At 43.7% G+C, this 25,825-nt stretch overlaps 1 protein-coding gene across 5 annotated transcripts in view; it reads left to right on the plus strand.

Annotated features, from left to right (window-relative positions):
• LOC139226624 (serine-rich adhesin for platelets) overlaps window positions 1–25,825 on the plus strand; it is a 45,843-nt gene that overhangs the window by 8,398 nt on the left and 11,620 nt on the right. For all 5 annotated transcript variants that reach the window (XM_070857508.1, XM_070857509.1, XM_070857507.1 and 2 more), the window contains 2 exons: window positions 17,130–17,223; window positions 19,065–19,114. In XM_070857508.1, coding sequence (XP_070713609.1) covers window positions 17,130–17,223; window positions 19,065–19,114 — 144 coding nt within the window. The remainder of the gene's footprint in view (window positions 1–17,129; window positions 17,224–19,064; window positions 19,115–25,825) is intronic.

The raw sequence follows: 25,825 nt of genomic DNA on the forward strand, positions 1-25,825 counted from the left end.
GCCATCCTTTCATTTGGATTGCAGAATTTCCTATTCATCATTCTGAGGACTTGCATTTCATATGGGCAACAAAGAGTTTGATTTCTAAGGTCTATGACCCACATATGATGAGGGCAGTACATCAGGCTTGTGACTGATCACCCTAATAGACCAGTAGCAAAATGTATTTTGTGCATATAGCTCTAACCTGCCTTCCAAAATGCTGTTTCACTGATCTGCCCTTGGATATCTCTGATGTTTTATTCCCTCGTGTTATATCAGTATATGCTCTTAATATTTCCTTTTCAGTGTGGGGTTATTTTCATATCTTCACATTCTTAACAGCCCAGCACGTGAGTGCTCCTGTCACGGTGGTAGCCATCTTTATACCGGTCCATAGAGTGGTTAGTCCTAAATGCAGGGAGGGCTCTATGGGGTCCCACGTCCCATATGCGAGGGGGGCCCACTGAGCCAAAGATTCGCTCCAGTGTATGGTGAGTCACAGCCTCTACAGTTGGTCACCTCTGCATCTTGATTTGGTCTCTGCACATTCCACACTCCTCTTCTCTGCTGCCCCTTTTGCTCTTTCCAATTTCTCTCTGCATGTTTTTACAATCGCTTGCTTCTCAGCTCTTCCGCAACCCCCCCCAGCCCCTTGCTGCAGAGCTGAGCTTTTTCACTTTCTCCGCAGAGCCGCCTTTTAGTTTCTGATGGTGATGTATGTTTGCTCTTCTCAATTTAAATGTACAGTAATTAATTTTTATGCATCACATAATTCAAGATGTATTCGCTGCCCTGTCACAGCACATCCATCATTGAAGCCATCTTGGTAACAGGTTACATTGAATTTTGGTGATTTTGTTTTGGCAAAATGGCCTCTTCTCCTCAAACTCTGAAGCAGTTTGTCATATTAATTCAAATAGAAAGCAAAACCAAATGGATTAAAATACAATTTTATAGATGTTTTTTCCTTGAGCCTCTGTGAAGTGCTTTGAAATGTTCTTTTTACATTAAAGGCACAATATAAATTCAAGTTTTATTTCTATTTAAAATCTATATGGCTAATAATTCTAATGTAGCATGTAGCTATAACGTAAGATGAAGAGTAAACCAGTTGAGTGAAATCAAAGTGAACACAGCCAAGCTTTATCACTGCAATCTCATGTGGACTGATAGAGACATTTTAGCCCCTCCTTTTCCTACCAGTTTTCTCTCTCTGACCTCTGCTGACCTGAAGGCAGTGACTCTTGCTGAGGCAGGGCTCTTATGGATTCTGGTAGCCGTCGGGTGACTAGTCCACATGGTCATTCTGCCTATGTGAGCCTCGGTACTTCAATGAGCATCAGCAGGCTATTGAAATGTGGAGGGCTTCACATCTGAGTTTGATCCTATTGTTACCCAAGATCTGCACATCCCAAAGGCGACACTGGATAACCATGACCAGGAACCCTAGCCAGTTTTTTTTTCTTTTCGTCCTCCCTAAATCTTGGTCCTGAAACCTGAACTATGGTGTGCCTACTACCACTATCCCATCTGAGATCAGATAACGCAGCACGGACAAAGGAATGAGCCTGGCTCCTTCATAATCTGAATGGCTCAGTGTTTACTGTGCTAACTACGTAAGCCGTCAGGATGAATGACTGAGTGCTTGTGAATCAGGAGTGTGGAGGTATGCAAGGAAGCACATGCCATTTAGTATACTGAGGCTGTTGCACAGCTCACGTGCAATATACTCAAATCTGCTGAATGTCCTGTAAAAATGCTCTTTGGGTTCTTGTTTCCCCTGCCCAAAGGCAGTTGAACAGTACTTCAGAATATCAGTCTCAACTTCCATCCTACGTTATTTAATCCTTGGCCACTTTCCTACCTTTCCAGCAACCCAGGAGCTATCATGCTCCATGTAGCATTTGATCGCATTGTTCTAACTCTCAATCCCACTCCTAACCAGATAGTCAACCAACCTTTTTTTTTGATTCCTCTAAGGTGCTAATCCTCTAAACTGTTTTAGCTGCTGTTCCATTCCACATATCTGTTACTCTGGGATAGGGAAAATAATTCTTCCTGATCCTAAATCTTGCTTGAGGCTTGTTAATTTTGTACCCATGTCAACGTTAAATAGCCTACCTACATCTACATTATTCATTCCTCCCAGCATTTTAAAGATTTGGATTATATTTTCTATCAGTTTTCGTTAAGGACCAGCAACCTTTTTCAGTTGCAATTGCGTAATCATTTTGGTCCCTGAAAGAGTTGTTTTTGATCCTAATGCAGGATTAAAGGTAAACCCGAAATGGATCTGACAAGAAAATGTTTCCTTCTCCGTAGGAAGGACCCAGAGGGTAAAACCTTCAGAGAGACAAAAGAGCCCAACCACAGTGTGTTTAACTCTTGCATCTTTATCAGAAACACGATGTGGTTTATAGCAAACAGCCCCAACAGCCCAGCAAAGAGTATTGCTGTACGCAGTGCTCCAAACCATCAGCAGAATTAACTACTGCAGTCGTAGCCCGGGAGCTTGTTGTGGCAGGCCTTCAATTGCTTCGCGTCACCTAGCTGCCTCCTGGAATTGCTGCTTTTTAAAAAAAAAACCAGCATATTACATGTTTATATTTAGGGACGTTGTAATTAAACATTTTAGTCTCTGAAAAAGGCTGACTTGAAATAGCCTGGAGCTTTTGATTTACTTTTTTGGCAAATTTATGTTTTCATTTTGAATTTCGAAATGAACCTGAAAATGAACATTGACGCCAACGTGGCTGCACTTCAAGGAGATTACATTATTCCCATGTTGTCTGCACTAGCATCGAAACTGTACAGGGTCTGAAGCCAGTTGAATTATTTAGAGAGCAATTGATTTAAAAGCAAATTAAGCTACCCGGGAGGGTATTGCTCCTGTAGATAGATTTACCCCAACAGTAATATTCCAGTTTAGACAATAGCTACATTTATTCCTTGTTACTTTAAATCTTCACAAAGATACTAATATTTTTTTCTCACTTCACTTTAGTATGCATGGTTCTCCCAGTCGACTGCCTGGGCACTCGACCTGCTGTGGGCCTCTGTCGAAGATGTTTTTAGTTGCTGCCAGGCGTTTTGTGAAAGCTGTCTGGAGTGATTTCCCCCCCCCCCCCCTCCTTTATGTGTGGTGCCTTCCCTCCCCTGGAGAATTCTGGCCTTTGTTCAATGCCTATCAATGACAATGCGGCAAAGCTCATTGTTTTAGGAATTGTGGATTTAAAACTGCCTGTTATCAATCCGTGGCATAGTGCGTTGGAACATTGAGCCACAATTATGATTTCTTGATCTCAAATCTTAGAATATTTCACCTACAGAGACATATTTAAATATTCCTACAAAAAGATGAAATGCCACCGTCCTGAGCATTTCTTTGACCAAAGTGTGCTTATTCCACTGCAGTGGTGTCATGTGTAATTGACCTGATGTTTTTGTGAAGTGATTAATTCAATGTCATGTGGGTTGGGAAACAAAACTGTTTGTCGAGCACTTTTGCTTGAAGGTGGTGCCCCTTTAAGTTTGCAGACTAAACATAATTCATAAACATGAGTAGTCTTCATATCAGACCTGCTGCCACATTGCTGACTGCCACTTCCCAATGCTTTCTAGCATTCATTCATCATTCTTTTGTGATCTCACTTCTTTCTTCTCCCCTGCTATGTTTATCTGAATTGAATTTTTTTACATTGCAGCTTCTGCTGTTGTACATAAAGCACATTCTATGTCGTGTGTATTTTCCACTGACTTCACCAAATTTTTAAAAACTCAATCTTCGTTTTAAATATAAATGCGGTGACTTCATTTGATGCACAGAGCTGGCTGGGTGAGAGAGATTCTCTGTTTCTTACTCAACTAAGCAAAATAGACCACTTATCTCTGTTTCCTGTATGCCTTGTTCTTGACAACCAAATATTCCAAGTAATTTAACAGGAAAATTTAGTTTAACATGCCACTTTAATGTCCCCTTGACTCAAAATAGGATAACATCTAGGATTGTTTACTGTGTGTTTTTTTAAATTAAAGTCCTAGGCCCCGAAATTGCGCACCGGAGCGGTACCAGCCGCGAGTTCCTGTGCCAGCTGCGAAAGTCCTGCCCCGCGACCCAAATTCAGGTTACCGCTCCAGAGAGCAAGTGGAGCACAAAATATCGCGCTCCACTTGCTCAGTGGGGAGGGAGTGGGGCAGAAAGACACCGCGAAGGGCGCAGCGTTTTGCGGTGGGACGGGTAATGCTGCCGCATGTGCAGGGCCCCCCCCCATCTTCATTAAAGGGGAAGGCCAAGCTGCTGACTCTGCGGGCGGGAAACGGGGCCATCACTGGATCACCACGGAGTGGGGTGCCATGACTGCAAGGTTGTGGCATGGACCCAGCAATCAAGGACAAAGAAGGCCGCGACTGGTAAGTCGGCCAATTTTTCCTTTACTTTCCCAACCTCCCCTTTAATTATCGCCTGTGAGCAACCTACAGCCTAGGCTTCAAGGGGATATAGACATGACCCCCTGAAGCTGTTGCGGCTTCAGGTGACGCGACTGAATTTTTGCTCCGGGGTGACAATGGGTCGCTGCGCACGGTGATGATGCCATTGCCGCAGAGCAGGGCGCTACTGATTGCCGCTGCTAAAGTCGCATGGAGTTTTGCTGGAGTCGGTAACAGTGCTGCATCCCGGTGAAAAGTAGTTTACAACTAGTTACGGGAGGCGCAATCAGCCCGAATTTCTCCCCCTTTGTTTTTGGTTTGAATATTTTGTGTTACAGTGCATTTGTGGGGAATGCAGCAGACTTTTACTCTGCATCGACCTTGCAATGTACCTGCTTAGCCATCACCAATTCTCTCCGCATCCCCTTGCAGAATGTTCATTGCTTGCGAACATGGCCCTTGTCATCCATGAACTTATCGTGGATGATTGCATCGACATCATGGCCTAGACGGAAACTTAGCTGAGGGACGATGACGCCTTACCTTTAAACAATGTCTCCCTGCCTGGCTGTACCTTCCACCACACTGAGATGGCAGTGTGGCTCTCATCACCAAATCATACCTTGGTCTGTACTCCTACTCCTCCGGCATTTTCTGCTCCTTTGAACATCTCGCCTTATTTCACCCCTCACATTTAAAATTCTTGTTCTCTGCTGCTCACCGAAGTATGATAAAAATTTTAGCACCGTGATATCTTCACTGCTTTTCTCCCTTGGCCTCTGCTCTGAGCGACTTTTCATCCTCGGTGATTTCAATCTCCATCTCAATTCATCATGCTCTCTCTCATCTGAGCTCACTACCCTCCTATCCTCCCATAATCTCTAATCTCTCCCTCCATTTGAACTCCCCAACCCATATTCACAGCCACCCCCTTGACTTTGCCATCTCTCTTGACCTCGCTATTCCTACCGTGTCACTTGCAGATAAGGCTATCCCTGACCATTTCCTTGTATCGCTCTCCACCCACATCCCGCTCTCCACCCACATCCCCCTCCCCCCACCCGACCCTACTTCCTTCTGCGTCCGCCCCTGGAAAAAAAACTCTCCAAACTCTCTTACAACTGCACTTATCAACTCCAACCTGTCCAGCCTTTGGCCCTCCATTCCATTCACCATGACATTTCTACAGCCACCTACTTCTCCAGGACACCCTCACCACCACTTTTGATGCCCTAGTCCCTATTAAAACCATTACTATCTCTCATCCTGGCCATTCCCCCTGGTATGGGCCTCATCTTCGCTCCCTCAAGTCCAAGGGGCGCAGACTTGGATGGATGTGGAGGACAACTGGTTTAGCCATTCACCGTTTTCAACCTGTCTGCAGCCTTTGACACGGTTGACCACTCCATCCTCTTCCAACTCCTCTCCACCATTGTCCAGCTGGGTGTCAGACTGCACTCGTCTGGTTCCATTCTTAACTTTCTAATAGCCAGAAAATAAACCTGCAAGGGCTTCTCTTCCCACTCTCGCATCGTTACCTCTGGAGTCCCCAAGGATCTATCCTTGGCCCCCTCTTATTTTTCATCTAAATGCTGCCTCTTGGCGACATCATCCGAAAACACAGCGTCAGTTTCCACATGTACTCTGACGACACCCAGCTCTACTTCACCACCACTTCTCTCCACCCCTCCACGGTCTGTAAATTGTCAGAATGCTTGTCTGACATCCAGCACTGGATGAGCAGAAATTTTCTCCAATTAAATATTGGGAAGACCGAGCCATTGTCTTTGGTCCCTGCCGCAAACTGCATTCCCTGGCCACTGACTCTATCCCTCTCCTTAGCATCTGTCTGAGGCTGAACCAGATTGTTCGCAACCTAGGTGTCATATTTGACCCTGAAATGAGCTTCCGGCCACTTATCCGCTGCATAACTAAAATCGCCGATTTCCACCTCCGTAACATCGCGGGTCTCCGCCCCTTGCCTCAGCTCATCTGCTGCTGAAACCCTCATCCATGTCTTTGTTACCTCTAGACTTGACTTCTCCAATGCACTCCTGGCTGGCCTCCCACATTCTACCCTATGTAAACTTGAGGCCATCCAAAACTCGACCGCCCGTGTCCTAACTCGCACCAAGTCCCGTTCACCCATCACCCCTGTACTCACTAACCTACATTGCTCCTGGTTAAACAATGTCTTGATTTCAAAATTCTCATCCTTGTTTACAAATCCTTCCACGGCCTCGCCCCTCCCTAGCTCTGTAATCTACTTCAGCCTCACAACCCCCCGAGGTATCTGTGCTCCTCAAATTCTGCCCTTTTGAGCATCCCTGATTATAATCGCTCAACCATCGGTGGCCGTGCCTTCAGCTGTTTGGGACCGAAGCTCTGGAACTCCCTGCCTAAACCTCTCCGCCTCGCTACCTCTTCTTTCCTCCTCAAGAAGCTTCTTAAAACCTACCTCTTTGACCAAGCGGCTGGTCACTGCCATAATTACTTCTAATGTGACTTGGTGTCAAATCTTTTTTGTCTTGTTAACACTCCTGTGAAGTGCTTTGGGACGTTTTGCTCCGTAAAGGCGCTATATAAATGCAAGTTGTTGATCTGGGTGCATTTGATAGGTCGCAAGGGAAACCTTTCATAGTTTGTGGATTTTCCTGGATGGAGAGGTTGTATTCCATACTTCTCCCATCTTATAATCTGCAGGCTTTTAAAACTCTAGCTTGGGGATCACCTAATCACTACTTTGTGATTTACCTCGGTTTCCTTCCTATTCTTTTCGGTCTTGACGTCTCTGGTTGTGAGTTGGGTATTCCACTGTTAACCATTTGTGTATCCTCCACGTTCCCCTCCAAGTCTCACAATTTACACAACAATGAACACAACATTCTTCCTCTAATTATGAGTACTAGATGTATGCATGCTTGTGCCATATAAGACTAGTCAGTCTCCACTGGCAGGTAAGACTGAGTGTACTATTAAGTTGCAGTGGAGTTGGAGGCACTAGTCCCTCCAATTTGTTTTCCTGCACGGGCCCTTTAAATTTGCTGTCCGGTATCCCTTCCAACAGCAGTAGCTGCTGAGCAGCCCTGCGCAGGACCTCGCGATTGATGCGTGGCCATGCGCCTTCGGGGGAACATTGGTTAGTGCATGGGCGATAATTGGGGCAGGACGTACAGACCCTATTCAGTCCCCACTTTGGAATCCCATTTTGAAGTTCTACATGCCATTCTTATATTTGTATTTCCATTCTGCTATCCACGTTTAAAATGGCAACTGCCAATGTAAGCTATTCATTCTGTAATTACACCCATCCTCCAGTGGTAGTACCGTACTTCGGCACAGCCAACAAAGGGGGGGGGGGGGGCGGGGGGTTAATTATAAACGGGAAGTTTACATAGGCCATTTAAATTATAATAAATTAAAAAACATTTTTTCATTACAGCAATCTTTTTAAAAGATATATATATATATATATATATAAGCAAGCAAATCATTTCACAGTAGGACCTACTGACCTGGAGCCTGAAATGTACAAGCGGCTACAATTGCCCACGAATTGATCTGAGTTTACAAGGAACTACAATATTTAGGGTTTGCCTTTTTATACCAGTTCCTCACACGGAGTACTTGAGCAGTGGACTTAATGAAGCCGGCCAGGCTAAACACACCTGTGCTCCAGATCCTTGAGCCCCAGTGACCAATGCCACAGGAGGTTATTAATTCTTAAAGTGGGAATTGCAGATCTTGGTAAATTTTTATATCAATGTTGCGAAAACAAATGCTTGTAAACGATTTTAGGTAGAGGGCCTTGTTTCTTTTCTCTATTCTCTTCCATCTTCTCACTCCTTTGCTTTTACCACTGTCCTGTTTGCATGCTTCCTATTAAGCCTTCTGAACTGGCAGCGTTGGTAGTGAAGACTTGAAAGAAGAAACTGCTCCTTTACTCACTCTAAATAAAGAGCATCCTATAAATCCTCAGACAAGAGTGGCTTTAAAAGCCATATATGTGCCCTTCTTCCTTAGGCCCTCTTGCTGTTGGTAACTTAACTATTATCTAACATTCTGAGAACAAACCTAATGAGAGTGTCCTCTACTGAAATGGTGTGATTGACAGGAACTCCAGTCAACCAGTGTAGCATTATACTGCTGCCAGGATCATTCCAATGAATAGACTACGAGGCCATGTGCCCCGGCAATCTGTCCCACATAGCCCAAGCAACTCCGTTCTATTTGTGCTTCAATTTTGTTACTTGCTGGTTAGCTGTTTGAATTTTATGTGCTTCCAGGTTTGAAAAAGGTTGCACCATTGTTGGAGAAATCCTAAATCAGAATATCAATTGTCAATATCTCTGACTTGAGATAATGCGAATTAATAGGAACATTGTTTGAAACTTTGAGACTCCATGCGCCTAAGCAGCCCATGAAACAAAACGCTGTAAACCACACACTGCCCGTAGACACTAACATTCGTTTCATCTCCCTGTACATGTGTCCCTTGCTCAATTTGACTGCAGATTTTTATGGTTTCTCCCTTGTATCTTTAGGGGATTAGGTGTGAAAGAGAAGTCAATATATTTCACCCCTTGGCGATAAGGAAATACACAAACTTTCCCCCATTTGTCTGAAACCATTGGCTTATCCCTGACAACAGTAGGAAATATTTGTTGTATCCTCCAATATGATCTATTCATCAGTGTCTTGAGACTGAATCTGATAGTCAGCTGCAAATATTCACTCATTTATTCCTTGATGATGCCAATTTGGTGTTTTTTTTAAAAAAAAAGTAACATTTGTCCTATCCATCCTCCCCCCTCCACACTTGCATTTCCCAGTACAGAAATGTTTGCAATTTCCGTCCACCTAGTCTTTGGTTTATTTTACTTTTCAAGTCAAATTTTTCTCAATATTTGGTCAGTCCCATGCGAGGGGGGCCCAGTTATCTCCTGTCCCACATTGCGAGTGGCCACGTGACATTTGCAGTCCCATGTGATTGAACTGTTGTGTTTTTGTACAAGAATGATGCAGAATTTTCAGTTGAAATGCCCTTGGGGCTGCTGCTGAGAGTGAAGTAATTCATATTGGATAGTCTACCTCTACTACCTAGAGCAGCAGACGCATGGGAACACCGCTACCTCCACGTTTCCTTCCAAGTCACACACCATCCTGATTTGGAATTATATCACCGTTCCTTCATCGTCGCGTGGTCAAAATCGTGGCACTCCCTCCCTAACAGTGCCGTGGGAGTATCTTCACCACATGGACTGCAGCGGTTCAAGAAAGTGGCTTACCGCCATCTTCGCAAGGGTGATTAGGGATGGGCAATAAATGCTGGCTTGCTAGTGACGCCCATATCCCGTGAACAAATTTTTAAAAATCCACCAAACATGACGCATGTTCTCCCATTGAGATTAAAATGAAACTGAAAAAGGAGGCTTATGAGGTTCACAATATGGTAGAAAATCGAGCAGAATACAGAAAGTGTCGAGGACTGAAAAGGGAATTAAGAGGGGATAACAGTGTATAGGCGGGTAACATAGTCAAAAGGGGGTGGGGCTGATTAGAGACCAAAAAGGATATGGTCTTGTGGAGGCAGAGGGCATAGCTGAGGTACTAAATGAGCACCTTCACAAAAGAAGAGGACGCTGCCAATATCACAGAAGGGAGTAAGGAAATTGGATAGGATAAAAATAGAGGAGGTATTTGAAAAGGTTGGCAGCAGTCAAAGTGGAAAAGTCACCTGTGGAAGGAGGAAAGAAGCTTTCTGCTCATCGAATTCTTCCTTACAAAGCAGTCCCCCAATTTAACTGTGTACTCACTCAGTGTGGGTATCATTTACCAGTACACAAAATGGAATTGGGTGCAAATCTCTAATGTTTTTATATCCCAGCATTGCTGCTTGTTTTCCAGCCATAAGTGTGTTTATCTTTTTGAATCATTCATGGATTATCCCAAAATATAAGATTCAGTGATAATCAGATCCATTTGACTCCATTTTCTGAATCTAAGGTAGATAATGGTAGGACATCAATGTAATTAGATTATACAAGCAGACTAATGGCAATTACTTTACTCCCTCCAAACCATATTGGGTGTTAAATAGAAACATAGAAAATAGGTGCAGGAGCAGGCCATTCAGCCCTTCTAGCCTGCACCGCCACTCAATGAGTTAATGGCTGAACATGAAACTTCAGTACCCCCTTCCTGCTTTCTCGCCATACCCTTTGATCCCCCGAGTTGTAAGGACTTCATCTAACTCCCTTTTGAATATATTTAGTGAATTGGCCTCAACTACTTTCTGTGGTAGAGAATTCCACAGGTTCACCACTCTCTGGGTGAAGAAGTTTCTCCTCATCTGGGTCCTAAATGGCTTACCCCTTATCCTTAGACTGTGACCCCCGGTTCTGGACTTCCCCAACATTGGGAACATTCTTCCTCCATCTAACCTGTCTAAACCCGTCAGAATTTTAAATGTTTCTATGAGGTCCCCTCTCATTCTTCTGAACTCCAGTGAATACAAGCCCAGTTGATCCAGTCTTTCTTGATAGGTCAGTCCCACCATCCCGGGAATCAGTCTGGTGAATCTTCGCTGCACTCCCTCAATAGCAAGAATGTCCTTCCTCAAGTTAGGAGACCAAAACTGTACACAATACTCCAGGTGTGGCCTCACCAAGGCCCTGTACAACTGTAGCAACACCTCCCTGCCCCTGTACTCAAATCCCCTCGCTATGAAGGCCAACATGCCATTTGCTTTCTTAACCACCTGCTGTACCTGCATGCCAACCTTCAATGACTGATGTACCATGACACCCAGGTCTCGTTGCACCTCCCCTTTTCCTAATCTGTCACCATTCAGATAATAGTCTGTCTCTCTGTTTTTACCACCAAAGTGGATAACCTCACATTTATCCACATTATACTTCATCTGCCATGCATTTGCCCACTCACCTAACCTATCCAAGTCACTCTGCAGCCTCATAGCATCCTCCTCGCAGCTCACACTGCCACCCAACTTAGTGTCATCTGCAAATTTGGAGAGACTACATTTAATCCCCTCGTCTAAATCATTAATGTACAATGTAAACAGCTGGGGCACCAGCACAGAACCTTGCGGTACCCCACTAGTCACTGCCTGCCATTCTGAAAAGTACCCATTTACTCCTATTCTTTGCTTCCTGTCTGACAACCAGTTCTCAATCCACGTCAGCACACTACCCCCAATCCCATGTGCTTTAACTTTGCACATTAATCTCTTGTGTGGGACCTTGTCGAAAGCCTTCTGAATGTCCAAATATACCACATCAACTGGTTCTCCTTTGTCCACTTTACTGGAAACATCCTCAAAAAATTCCAGAAGATTTGTCAAGCATGATTTCCCTTTCACAAATCCATGCTGACTTGGACCTATCGTGTCACCATTTTCCAAATGCGCTGCTATGACATCCTTAATAATTGATTCCATCATTTTACCCACTACTGAGGTCAGGCTGACCGGTCTATAATTCCCTATTTTCTCTCTCCCTTCTTTTTTAAAAAGTGGGGTTACATTGGCTACCCTCCACTCGATAGGAACTGATCCAGAGTCAATGGAATGTTGGAAAATGACTGTCAATGCATCCGCTATTTCCAAGGCCACCTCCTTAAGTACTCTGGGATGCAGTCCATCAGGCCCTGGGGATTTATCGGCCTTCAATCCCATCAATTTCCCCAACACAATTTCCCGACTAATAAAGATTTCCCTCAGTTCCTCCTCCTTACTAGACCCTCTGACCCCTTTTATATCCGGAAGGTTGTTTGTGTCCTCCTTGGTGAATACCGAACCAAAGTACTTGTTCAATTGGTCTGCCATTTCTTTGTTCCCCGTTATGACTTCCCCTGATTCTGACTGCAGGGGACCTATGTTTGTCTTTACTAACCTTTTTCTCTTTATATACCTATAGAAACTTTTGCAATCCGCCTTAATGTTCCCTGCAAGCAGCTTCTCGTACTCCATTTTCTCTGCCCTAATCAAACCCTTTGTCCTCCTCTGCTGAGTTCTAAATTTCTCCCAGTCCCCGGGTTCGCTGCTATTTCTGGCCAATTTGTATGCCACTTCCTTGGCTTTAATACTATCCCTGATTTGCCTGGATAGCCACGGTTGAGCCACCTTCGCTTTTTATTTTTACGTCAGACAGGAATGTACAATTGTTGTAGTTCATCCATGCGGTCTCTAAATGTCTGCCATTGCCCATCCACAGTCAACCCCTTAAGTATCATTCGCCACTCTACCCTAGCCAATTCACGCCTCATACCTTCAAAGTTACCCTTCTTTAAGTTCTGGACCATGGTCTCTGAATTAACTGTTTCATTCTCCATCCTAATGCAGAATTCCACCATATTATGGTCACTCTTCCCCAAGGGGCCTCGCACAATGAGATTGCTAATTAATCCTCTCTCATTACACAACACCCAGTCTAAGATGGCCTCCCCCCTAGTTGGTTCCTCGACATATTGGTCTAGAAAACCATCCCTTATGCACTCCAGGAAATCCTCCTCTACCGTATTGCTTCCAGTTTGGCTAGCCCAATCTATGTGCATATTAAAGTCACCCATTATAACTGCTGCACCTTTATTGCATGCACCCCTAATTTCCTGCTTGATGCCCTCCCCAACATCACTACTACTGTTTGGAGGTCTGTACATAACTCCCACTAACGTTTTTTGCCCTTTGGTGTTCTGCAGCTCTACCCATATAGATTCCACATCATCCAAGCTAATGTCTTTCCTAACTATTGCATTAATCTCCTCTTTAATCAGCAATGCTACCCCACCTCCTTTTCCTTTTATTCTATCTTTCCTGAATGTTGAATACCCCTGAATGTTGAATACCCCTGGATGTTGAGTTCCCAGCCCTGATCATCCTGGAGCCACGTCTCTGTAATCCCAATCACATCATATTTGTTAACATCTATTTGCACAGTTAATTCATCCACCTTATTGCGGATACTCCTTGCATTAAGACACACAGTTTTCAGGCTTGTTTTTTTTTAACACCCTTTGTCCTTTTAGAATTTTGCTGTACAGTGGCCCTTTTTGTTCTTTGCCTTGGGTTTCTCTGCCCTCCACTTTTCCTCATCTCCTTTCTGTCTTTTGCTTTTGCCTCCTTTTTGTCTCCCTCTGTCTCCCTGCATTGGTTCCCATCCCCCTGCCATATTAGTTTAACTCCTCCCCAACAGCACTAGCAAACACTTCCCCTAGGACATTGGTTCCGGTCCTGCCCAGGTGCAGACCGTCTGGTTTGTACTGGTCCCACCTCCCCCAGAACTGGTTCCAATGCCCCAGGAATTTGAATCCCTCCCTGCTGCACCACTGCTCAAGCCACGTATTCATCTGCGCTATCCTGCGATTCCTACTCTGACTAGCACGTGGCACTGGTAGCAATCCCAAGATTACTACTTTTGAGGTCCTACTTTTTAATTTAGCTCCTAGTTCCTTAAATTCGTTTCGTAGGACGTCATCCCTTTTTTTAACCTATGTCGTTGGTACCAATGTGCACCACGACAACTGGCTGTTCTCCCTCCCTTTTCAGAATGTCCTGCACCCGCTCCGAGACATCCTTGACCCTTGCACCAGGGAGGCAACATACCATCCTGGAGTCTCGGTTGCGGCCGCAGAAGCGCCTATCTATTCCCCTCACCATTGAATCCCCATCACTATCGCTCTCCCACTCTTTTTCCTGCCCTCCTGTGCAGCAGAGCCAGCCACGGTGCCATGAACTTGGCTGCTGCTGCCTTCCCCTGATGAATCATCCCCCCCCAACAGTACTCAAAGCGGTGTATCTGTTTTGCAGGGGGATGACCACAGGGGACCCCTGCACTACCTTCCTTGCACTACTCTTCCTGCTGGTCTTCCATTCCCTATCTGGCTGTGGACCCTTCTCCTGCGGTAGGAGGAAATATTTACCAAGTTAAATGGTGCAAATTGAATGCCAGACTGGGTTCCAGAATTTGGCAAACAATCTGCTCCCTTTCATTGACCCTTTAGCTGACCCCTCAATCTTTAGCTCTCTTTCCCAACTACCTTCTAGTAAAACCAACCCCCTCTAGTTTTTTATGATAAATCTATTCTACAGGATACAAGAGAACCAATAGCTGAACATGGGTGTGAACATGGGGTCGTACCATTGAAAGAGAGGTAACTTTTCCATACTTGTCTTGATCCTAGAAGTCCAAAGGAGAAACTTGTACTCCAATGTGCAATGCATTGAGGCTGACATTACCATGTTGTATGTCTGCTCCTTCCTCTCCATTTAAACAGGGGAGGGGGTGAAGGTTTGCGTCTCTTCATATCGCCAGTCGCATAAACCCACAACCTCCGGTTTGGCCCCCTAACCCTGTATCCTGCTATTTTTCTTACTCCCAAAAGTCTTGCTCACGGAGGGTTGACGTTTCTGCCTTCTGTGAAAATGATAGGTCATCTGCATATGGAGTTGGCCTGTAGGATACTTCCCTTGATCGAAGGTCTTGTATTCCGGGGTCTGTTCTAGGTGCTCCTCTCAGTGACCTGATGGCCAGAAGAAAATTGGTGCTAAAGGGTTTGCAAGTCTAGTGCCCCTGACACTCTTAAAGGGGGCAAGAGAAAGGCATTCTGCTACTGTGAGTGGTGTAAATAGTCTATCCACCTGAAGGAAGGGCAGAGTACAACTTGTGTTCTGTTCAATGAGATGCCTCTTTACAACCAGTTACTGGATCTCATTCTTCTTCTGCTCTATAAACACAAAATACTAGTCTGATTTATTAGAATATATTCTAGCTTGAGTAAAGTTTTCATTCATCCTGAGTGGTTGAGACGGAGACCATTGCATCTTTTTTTTTAAAGTAGACAAATATTTGAAGCAGAGGAAGTTAAAGGGCGGTGGGAAAGGAGCAGGGCGGTGGGAAAGGAGCAGGGCGGTGGAATTGGTTTGGATTGATGTAGCAAAGAGTTGGTACTGATCCATGGGGACAAATGGTCGCCTTCTGTGCTGTTATTCTAAGGGCATCATTCACTAAGCTGAAGCAGACTCCAAACTGAGAAAATCAGTGGCTTATGTTCACTGTAATGATATTTTCCATCAGTACTTTGTCCCACAGAAACGGGGATAACTTTCGCAATACTTACTGTTCTGCATTCTCCAAACTGTAGAAACAATGCAAAATATTTGTAAACACCAAAAAAACAATTTCTGGGGGCAAACAAGTTAGCAAGCTGACAGAAAGCTGTATTTGTAACATTGGATTATGTTTTTTAAATGCATGGAAACTTGGCTAGAATGTTTATTTTTTGCAAACCTGCAGCCATATCCTTTATTTTTCACCAATGATCCCAAGTCTTTTAATAAAACATGTTGAACAGGTTCATGTATATTCCTCTCGTTTACCAAGTTAGATCGGCTTGTGGTAGTGCAGCTGCCTTGATGCTCTAACAATTAGCAGAGAACTGATGTCTCAACTTGTTAGACCTGTCAAGCCAAACTGCCAACACATGAACTGGAAGACTATCTTGTGTCTGAGAAACCGATAAATAAAGGGAAATGGAAGGGAAACCAAATTTTAATGTGATTTTTAAGAATTCAATTTAATTAATTGATTTCTACGTTCTAAACATGGGACATAGGTTTTCTTTTGGTGAGTATGTCACTGAACACATTACATGCCCATTGGGTTGATGCGATGATTGATGTCTTGGCAGCTTTGTTGGATTGCTGCAATGTGATGTGCTGCTAATGTGTCACAAAACAAAATCAGATGATTGTAGAAAATAGGAGCAGGAGTAGGCCATTGGCCCCTCAAGCCTGTTCAGTCATTCAATAAGATCATGGTTGATCTGAACTTGGGCTCCACTTCTCTACCCACTCCCCATAACCCTTCACTCCCTTATTGTTCCAAAATCTGTCTATCTTCTCCTTAAATGAGAAGAGTTAACAGTGCAGCTGTTTACTCCCTGCAAATTTCTATCCTGATTTATACACCCCTTTCAGTAGTGCCTCGGGATGAAGTATCTTTTTGTTGAGGTGGGGGGGTAGTTTGAAAAGAGTTGTACAGGTTAAACCTCTCTTATCCGGCACCCTTGGGACCTGGCCTGTGCCAGATAAGGGATTTTGCCGGGGGGGGGGGGGCACGTTAAATTGGATAGTACAGGGACTGGGCAGGGGGATATTGGGGCTGGGAGTGCGTCAGGGAGGTTGTGGGGGGTGGGGGTGAGGCGGTGGATCGCGGGGTCAGGCCAGTGATTGCGGGAGTCGGCAACGAGGAAGGACTTCAATTTGTTCAAGCCGGAGTTCTGTGCATGCGCCACCCGGTGGCCGGGAATGGTCCGGAAGAGGGGTGGTGCCAGATAAGGGAGCCCGGATGGGAGGTTCAACAGGTCATGTAACTTGCATTGTTTGAAGTCCCTCAATCAGGTGAAATAACAGCGAAAGTCACATTTTTAAAAATACATTCTATCCAGGGAGACTTTAGAGGTCCTCCCAGCACAGCTGTTTTTTTTTTGCCTCTCAGCATCAGGTATGGCAGCAAGTGACTCGTGTATTGGAACAAGCCCCGCTGTGCCTTCCCTTGAGGTTTCAGAGAATCAGTACAGTGGAAGAATTGTGAAATCTGGTTGTGCTGTCCTGTAAGATTTTACCTAACTTGTACTTTTATTTCTGTGAAATGCCGTTTTGTTTTGCAAAAGTCTTTCTGACGTTGACCTTGTTTCTACAGCTCTGTTCCATGTGTCAGAGAACTGGTGCCACTCTAGGCTGCTACATTAAAGGCTGCCCTCTTAAGTACCACTATGCCTGTGCTGTAGATAGTAGTGAGTATCTCTTCAGTTATTTTTGGTTATGATCAAGAAGGTAAAATGTTTGTGGAGTTGTGTACAGACCTTTGCTTTACGATGAAGTAGCTTTTTGATTGTTACATAATTAAATATGAAGAGCTGAATACAACCATTTTGTTCCCTGCAAATAATGATCTCGCTGTGGTAATGCTTTCTGCATTGGAAAGGACACTGGTGATTTAAATTGATGAACACTAGTGCCATGTGAGCCAGTAAAAGTAATTACCCAATTTTATTCTGGGACCACACTCCCCTGATAATTCAAAGTCATTTATTTTGCACCCCCACAAATTTGAATTATCTAGAAATTCAAATGAAGCAATTGTATTAGAATGGCCTTTAGCATAAATCGAATTATTCAAATTAACAGGAATGGGCTGTGTATAATTTATTCCATCATTTTAAATAATGTTCAGGTTCAATTTGATGTAACTGTGGAAGTAGTGCAAAGCGGAGTCAGTATTTGCTGAAGCCCATCGAGCTGCTTAACACTAGTTTGAAGTACTGGGTCGTTGCTGCCTTGTTTAGTATATGGGTACTAATATGCTTCAGGCAGAATTGTACTTACGCCAATGTACTTTCATGGTGTGCGATATGTTCTTGTGTGATACTGTTAATTCATCACCTCTTTGTTCTCACCATTGCCCCATCAGCAAAGACAAGTCAGTACTTCATCCTAGTGTTCGACAGCTCAAAAATGTTCTCTCCAGACACCGCCCCAATTTAGACAAACAAGACTTGCAGTTGTATGGCTGGCTATGGTGAACCTCGTATGATAATTTCATATTCCCATTGCACTGTGCTGAAATCTCTGACAATGCTGATAAGATGTATATTCAATTCCCTAGATGAATTAATCATTTTTTGGGGAGTGTATGGGTTAGGAGAAGAATAGAAAGGGCAAAGGAGGCGGGCGGTGGAATTTTCTTCAGTGACACACAGGAAAAAGCAATTAAAGCACAGCGAGAGAGCTTGGTCCTGTACTGAAAGGCTCTGCATTGTCCCAGTAGGCTGGTGAATGGTTAATGGGATCTGTCAGCCGATAGTGTTTGATGCATTGGCTGATGGATCCATTATCCTGCTATTGACCTTTATGTACTGAAGACTTCTCATGTTACGAAAAACTGTGGTGTCATTGCTTTTTTTCCCTCTTAAAAGGGGAAGGAAAGTATAGCAGCCGAGCACATCATCACATTAATGCACTAAAAATCATCCGTTATAACCAGCAGCACAGACAGATGATTGCCAGCAGTTTAGGGAGGAAAACTTGAGTTGCCTTCCCGTAATAAACATCACCATAACTATGGTGTCACCAAATTAAATGGCAGCACCAAAGCCAACAGTGATAGGACATTTATGTGGGCAAGTGTGCTTGTTCCTGGGTTGTCGTTCCTCTTTAAATGGAATTATGACACAATGCTCATTATTATAACCATTGTCACTTGCTATTGGTTCCAGGTTATAGAATCTTACAGCACAGAAGGAGGCCTCTTGGCCCGTCGTGCCAGTGCCGGCTCTTTGAAAGAGCTGTCCAATTAGTCCCAATTCTTGGGTATTGATTAAAGAATATGGGAATGAAGCTGGCAAATTACTATTCAAAAATAAGTATGCGGTTGGATGTTGTGTTTGCATTACCAGAGTCTGAGTTAACAGTGCTTGCACATCCAATGGTGGAGCGGTGATTGTTATCCACTGCTAGGGGTCTCGCAGTCTATGTTTTGAGTCTTTGTTAATTGGGTTTAAATTGATTTCTGCTGTCTGAATGTGTAATTAAAAGTGAGGAATCCTGGTTGACCTGCATTTGCTCTTTATTCCAGAATGTTTCCTAAATGAAGATAATTTCTCAATGAAATGTACAAAACACAAGGTACAGCAATAGTACATCTTTATATTTCCGAAATCTTTTACCATGTACAAGTTGTGCATTCATTTGATCAATTTTCAGAGATCAAATCTTAATGCTTTTCACACATTTGTTAATTTTTTTTGTCAACCAGTATGTAGACAGATTGTGTGCGGTAACAATCACTGTCAGATATCCTTATCGTTCTGATTTGCTGTCACATTCACGGGTTCCCGCTCATGGAAAATATATGTAAAAGTTATGCCCAATATACTGTATGCCAGGTTTAATTATATTTTTAATAAGTAACACGGCTATATAAATATTAAAAACAATTAAATGGTTAGAAATGCTTAGTGAAGATCTCATCTCCTGATTCAGATGATAAATTGCTCTTGTTGGTTTACGATGACCTTTGAACCACTTACTGAGATGGTTTCTCTGTGATCCATTGTTATTTTCTACCTACGATAGTAACACCTCCCAGCATTATTGTTTGCTAATTTTTATGTGACACAGAAACATTGAACATCTAGTCGTCGGAAAGTCCGTCTAACTGATGGCATGCAATTGGTGGTGATTATTTAGATAAGTTTTAAAATCAGCAGCAGTGTGACCTCAGTTTTAATTGGAATTCCATGTCTGCGGATATCTTTATCCAGTCAGCGACTTGCTGAATTGTTGCTGGGAAACAAACATAGTTTTAAACATCATATACAATCTGGCTGCAAATCATGTCTGCGCATGTGCTGGGGTATACTTCCCTGGCCTTGTTGAATTTTGTTTTGTAGGGAGAGGAGAGAAATCTGTACTTGCTACTTTTGTTTAGCACGCAAACAATTTTCTGCCACTCCCTTAAATTTTTAACTTTGTTTCAATGGTTATCCTTTGTGACTGTGACAAAGGCAAACAATCCCTCCTTGTCCTTCTTGACCCATCTGCAGCCTTTGACATGGTTGACCACTCTATCCTTCTCCAACACCTCTCCACTGTCATTCAGCGGAGTGGGATTGCACTCGCCTGGTTCCATTCTTATCTATCTAATCGTAGCCAGAGAAACACCTGCAACAGCTCCTCTTCTCACCCCCGCATCGTTACCTCGGGTGACCTCCAAAGATCTATCTTTGGCCTCCTCCTACTTCTCATCTACATGTTGCCCCTTGGCGACATCGAACACACAGTCAATTTCCACATGTACGCTGATGACACCCAGCTCTACCTCAGTACCACTTCTCTCGACCCCTCCACGGTCTCTAAATTATCAGGCTGTTTGTCCGACATCCAGTTCTGGATGAGCAGAAATTTTCTTCAATTGAATATTGGGAAGGCTGCAGCCATTGTTTTTTGCCTCTGCCACATCCCTGTTCACTAGCCACTGACTCCATCCCTCTCCCCAACTCCTATCTGAGGCTGAACCAGACTGTTCGCAAACTTGGTGTCATATTTGACCCTCAAAGGAGCTTTCGACCACATATCTGCAACATAACTAAGACTGCCTATTTTCACCTCTGTAACATCGCCCGTCTCCAACCTTGCCTCAGCTCATCCGCTGCTGAAGCCCTCATCCATGCCTTTGTTACCTCTAGACTTGACTATTCCAATGCACTCCTGGCTGGCCTCCCACATTCTACCCTACGTAAACTGGAGATGATCCAAAACTCGGCTGCCTGTGTCCTAACTCACACCAAGTCCCGCTCGACCACCAACATTGGCTTCCAGTTAAGCAACGCCTCGATGTCAAAATTCTCATCCTTATTTTCAATTCAGATCCCTCCATGGCCTCGCCCCTCCCTATCTCTGTAATCTCCTCCAGCCCAACAACCCCGCCTCTTTCCCCCCCCCGAGATATCTGTGTTCCTCTAATTCTGCCCTCCTGAGCATCCCTGATTTGTAATTGCTCAACCATTTTTGGCTGTGCCTTCTGTTGCCTAAGCCCCAAGTTTTGGAATTCCCTACCTAAATCTCTCCGCCTCTCTACTTCTCTTTCCTTCTTCAAGACGCACCTTAAAACATACCTCTTTGACCAACCTGCGCTAATTTCTACTTATGCGGCTTGGTGTCAAATTTTTATTGCATAATACTCCTGTGAAGTGCCTTGGGACGTTTCACTACGTTAAAGGCGCTATATAAATAAAAGTTGTTACCCTAATGTTTCCCCCAACAAATTACATTTAATCTTTGTTAAAGGGGAAACTTGGCACAAAATGTACTGGTTACAATTTTTAAAACTGGAAAAATCACTTCACAAACCAATTCAAACTATTGCATGGGCAGTGGATGCAGAAATGCTTCCATAGTGGGATCGAGTTGCCACAATTTTAAGGTTAATGTGACAATGAATTCTCCCATTTCTGGGAAAAGTAACTGATTTGCCTCCATGAAGACCTGTTGACCTGTCACAATTTTAAGAATATAAGAAATAGGAGCAGGAGTAGGCTATTTGGCCCCTCAAGCCTGCTCTACCATTCAATAAGATCATAGCTGATCTGATCTTGGACTCAGCTCCACTTCCCTGCCTGCTCCCCATAACCCTTCACTTCCTTATCGTTCAAAAATCTGTCTATCTCCAACTTAAATTTATTCAATGACCCATCCTCCTCATCTCAGTTCTAAACGGGTGACCCCTTATTCTTAAACTATGCCCCCTAGTTCTAGATTCCCCCACGAGTGGAAACATCCTCTCTGCATCTACCTTTTCGAGCCCCCTCAGTATTTTATGTTTCACTAAGATCACCTCTCATTCTTCTAAACTCCAATGAGTACAGGCCCAACCTGCTCAACCTTTCTTCATAAGTCAACCCCTTCATCTCAGGAATCAGAATCAATCTAGTGAACCTTCTCTGAACTGCCTCCAATACAAGTATATCCTTCCTTAACTAAGGAGACCAAAACTGTACGCAGTACTCTACCAATACCCTGTACAGTTGTAGCAGGACTTCCCTGCTTTTGTACTCCATGCTCTTGCAATAAAGGCCAACATTCCATTTCCTTCCAAATTACCTGCTGTACCTGCATACCAACTTTCTGCATTTCATGCACAAGGACTCCCAGATCCTTCTGTACAGCAGAATTTTGTAATCTCTCTCCATTTAAATAATAATTTGCTTTTTTATTTTTCCTGCCAAAGTGGATAACCTCACATTATACTCTAATCTGCCAAATGTTTGCCCACTCACTTAGCCTATCGATATCCCGTTGCAGATTATTTGCGTCCTCCACACAACTTGCTTTCCCACCTTTCCCCATCTTTGTATCATCAGCAGACTTGGCTACATTACACTCGGTCCCTTCATCCAAGTCATTAATATAGATTGTAAATAGTTGATGCCCCAGCGCGCATCCCTGTGGCACCCCAATAGTTACTGTTTGCCAACCGGAAAATGACCCATTTATCCTGACTCTGTTTTCTGTTAGTTAGCCAATCCTCTCCATGCTATTATCCCAAATGATAGGCTGACACTTCAGTGCAGGAATGCGACACTGTTGAGGGTGCCGTCTCTCACTGTTGAAGGTGCATGCCTTGACCTGCCATTCATGGGTGGACATAAACGATCGACCAGAGCAACGAGTTCTCCCATTATCATGGCCAACATTCCTCCCTCAAGTAACAACACCAAAATCAGATTGTCCAGTGATTCATTTATTTGTTGTTTACGGGAGCTTGCTGTGTGGCTGTTGCCTATCGAACAACAGGGGCTGCACTTCAAAAGTAAAGTGCTTTGGGATGTCCTGAGGGCATGAAGGGTGTTATTTATCTGCATCTTCTTTCTATCACCATGAGACATTTGTTGTGATATTGCACAATAAGTTATTGTACTGATTTTTATACAAATACTCCCTGCAGCTAATGTCCCAGACACACGCAGCAATTTGTGGAGCAGTGAGAGGGGTTAGTGTTTGCCTTTAAAAACACCATGTTTATAATTTTGTTTTATAATTGTTTAAAAAAATTGCAGTCATAATTTCATAATTTGCGATTTTTTTTTTAATGGATTGGATAGTCCACGGACATGGTGTCAAAACATTCACGGAAAATTGGCCTTTCTTTCAAAAGGTTCTTTAAGTCCTGTAATAAGAACATAAGAAATAGGAGCAGGAGTAGGTCATACAGCCCCTCGAGCCTGCTCCGCCATTTAATACGATCATGACTGATCCAATCATGGACTCGGCTCCACTTCCCTGCCCGCTCCCCAAAACCCCTTATCCCCCTATCATTTAAGAAACTATCTATTTCTGTCTTAAATTTATTCAATGACCCAGCTTCCACAGCTCTCTGAGGCAGCGAATTCCACAGATTTACAACCCTCAGAAGAAATTTCTCCTCTTCTCAGTTCTTCTAAGATCATGCCCTCTAGTTCTAGTCTCCCCTATCAGTGGAAACATCCTCTCTGCATCCACCTTGTCAAGCCCCCTCATAATCTTACGCATTTCTGCAATACTATGTTCTTGTTATGAGAGGCTTCTAGTGATTTGTGTAGACAAAGGTTTTTCTAGTAGTAGATAAGTACTGTATCATTTCAATTCACTTTGTAGGTCCAATGATTTTAAGAAAAAATTCATTTAGAAAATTTAGTTTCAGCACCTCTGGACATCTCCCTCCAAAAACACAATCTTGTGCTTTACAGTGTTCAGTACTTCTCTGAACAGAACTCTACGTTAGAGAGAGTTTTTGTGATCCTTCCTTACTGCTTTTTAATGGGAGTGGTCTAGCAAGTTGGAAGTGACAATGAAAGGATCCCATCCCATGTCCTGTAGTTTTCAGGTCTCCTCAAATAGCAGGATGCAGGAGAGGAGGAAAGAACAAAAGGGAAGGTCTGTGACAGGATGGAAGGCAGAAGAGATTAAGAAACAAAAGGGATGATGGTGCAAGGCAAAAGGAGATGGTAATGGGACAAGTTAAGAAACAAAAGATGATTCCAAATAGGATGGAAATGGCAGAATCATCTTGCCATGGGAAAGAGAAAAAAACTAGGTGCAGGGGTTACGATCTGAAATTGTTGAACTCGATGTTGAATCCAGAAGGCTGTAAAGTGGTAAACGAAAGGATGAGACGCTGATCCTCGAGCTTACGGTGAGCTTCATTGGGTGACACAGTTAATTCAGAAACTAGGGTCCTGAACTTAAGGAAAGGTAACTTCAATGGTTTGAGGCGTGAATTGGCTAGAATAGACTGGCAAATGATACTTAAAGGGTTGATGGTGGATAGGCAATGGCAAAATTTAAAGATCACATGGATGAACTTCAACAACTGTACATCCCTGTCTGGAGTAAAAAATAAAACGGGGAAGGTGGCTTAACCGTGGCTAACAAGGGAAATTAGGGATAGTGTTAAATCCAAGGAAGAGGCATATAAATTGGCCAGAAAAAACAACAAACCTGAGGACAGGAAAAAATTTAGAATTCAGCAGAGGAGGGCAAAGGGTTTAATTAAGAGGGGGAAATAGAGTATGAGAGGAAGCTTGCCGGGAACATAAAAACTGACTGCAAAAGTTTCAATAGATACGTGAAGAGTAAAGGATTAGTGAAGACAAACGTAGACCCCTTGCAGTCAGATTCAAGTGAATTTATAATGGGGAACAAAGAAATGGCAGACCAGTTGAACAAATACTTTGGTTCTGTCTTCACAAAGAAAGACACAAATAACCTTCTGGAAGTACTAGAGGACCGAGGGTCTAGTGCGAAGGAGGAACTGAAGGATATCCTTATTAGGCAGGAAAATGATGGGATTGAATACCGATAAATCCCTAGGGCCTGATGATCTGCATCCCAGAGTACTTAAGGGAGTGACCCTAGAAATAATGGTGCATTGGTGATCATTTTCCAACAGTCTATCAACTCTGGATCAGTTCTTATGGACTGGAGGGTAGCTAATGTAACACCACTTTTTTTTTTAAAGGGAGGGAGAGAGAAAACGGGTAATTATAGACCGATTAGCCTGACATCAGTAGTGGGGAAAATGTTGGAATCAATTATTAAGGATGAAATAGCAGTGCATTTGGAAAGCATTGACAGAATCGGTCCAAGTCAGCATGGATTTATGAAGGGAAAATCATGCTTGACAAATCTTCTGGAATTTTTTGATATAACTAGTAGAGTGGACAAGGGAGAACCAGTGGATGTGGTGTATTTCGACTTTCAAAAGGCTTGACAAGGTCCCACACAAGAGATTGGTGTGCAAAATCAAAGCACATGGTATTGGGGGTAATGTACTGGCGTGGATAGAGAACTGGTTGGCAGACAGGAAGCAGAGTCGGGATAAACGGGTCCTTTTCAGAATGGCAGGCAGTAACTAGTGGAGTGCTGCAGGGCTCAGTGCTGGGACCCCAGCTCTTTACAATATACATCAGTGATTTGGATGAAGGAATTGAGTGTAATATCTCCAAGTTTGCAGATGACACTAAACTGGGTGGCGGTGTGAGCTGTGAGGGGAACGCTAGGAGACTGCAGGGTGACTTGGACAGGTTAGGTGAGTGGGCAAATGCATGGCAGATGCAGTATAATGTGGATAAATGTGAGGTTATCCACTTTGGGGGCAAAAACGCGAAGACAGACTATTATCTGAATGGCGGCAGATTAGGAAAAGGGGAGGTGCAACGAGACCTGGGTGTCATGGTTCATCTTTGCTGTACCTGTATGCCAACTTTGAAAGTTGGCTTACAGGTACAGCAGGCGGTGAAGAAGGCAAATGGTATGTTGGCCTTCATAGTTAGGGGATTTGCGTATAGGAGCAGGGAG

Source organism: Pristiophorus japonicus, chromosome 16 (genome assembly GCF_044704955.1).
Source record: "Pristiophorus japonicus isolate sPriJap1 chromosome 16, sPriJap1.hap1, whole genome shotgun sequence".
Lineage (NCBI taxonomy): Eukaryota > Metazoa > Chordata > Chondrichthyes > Pristiophoridae > Pristiophorus > Pristiophorus japonicus.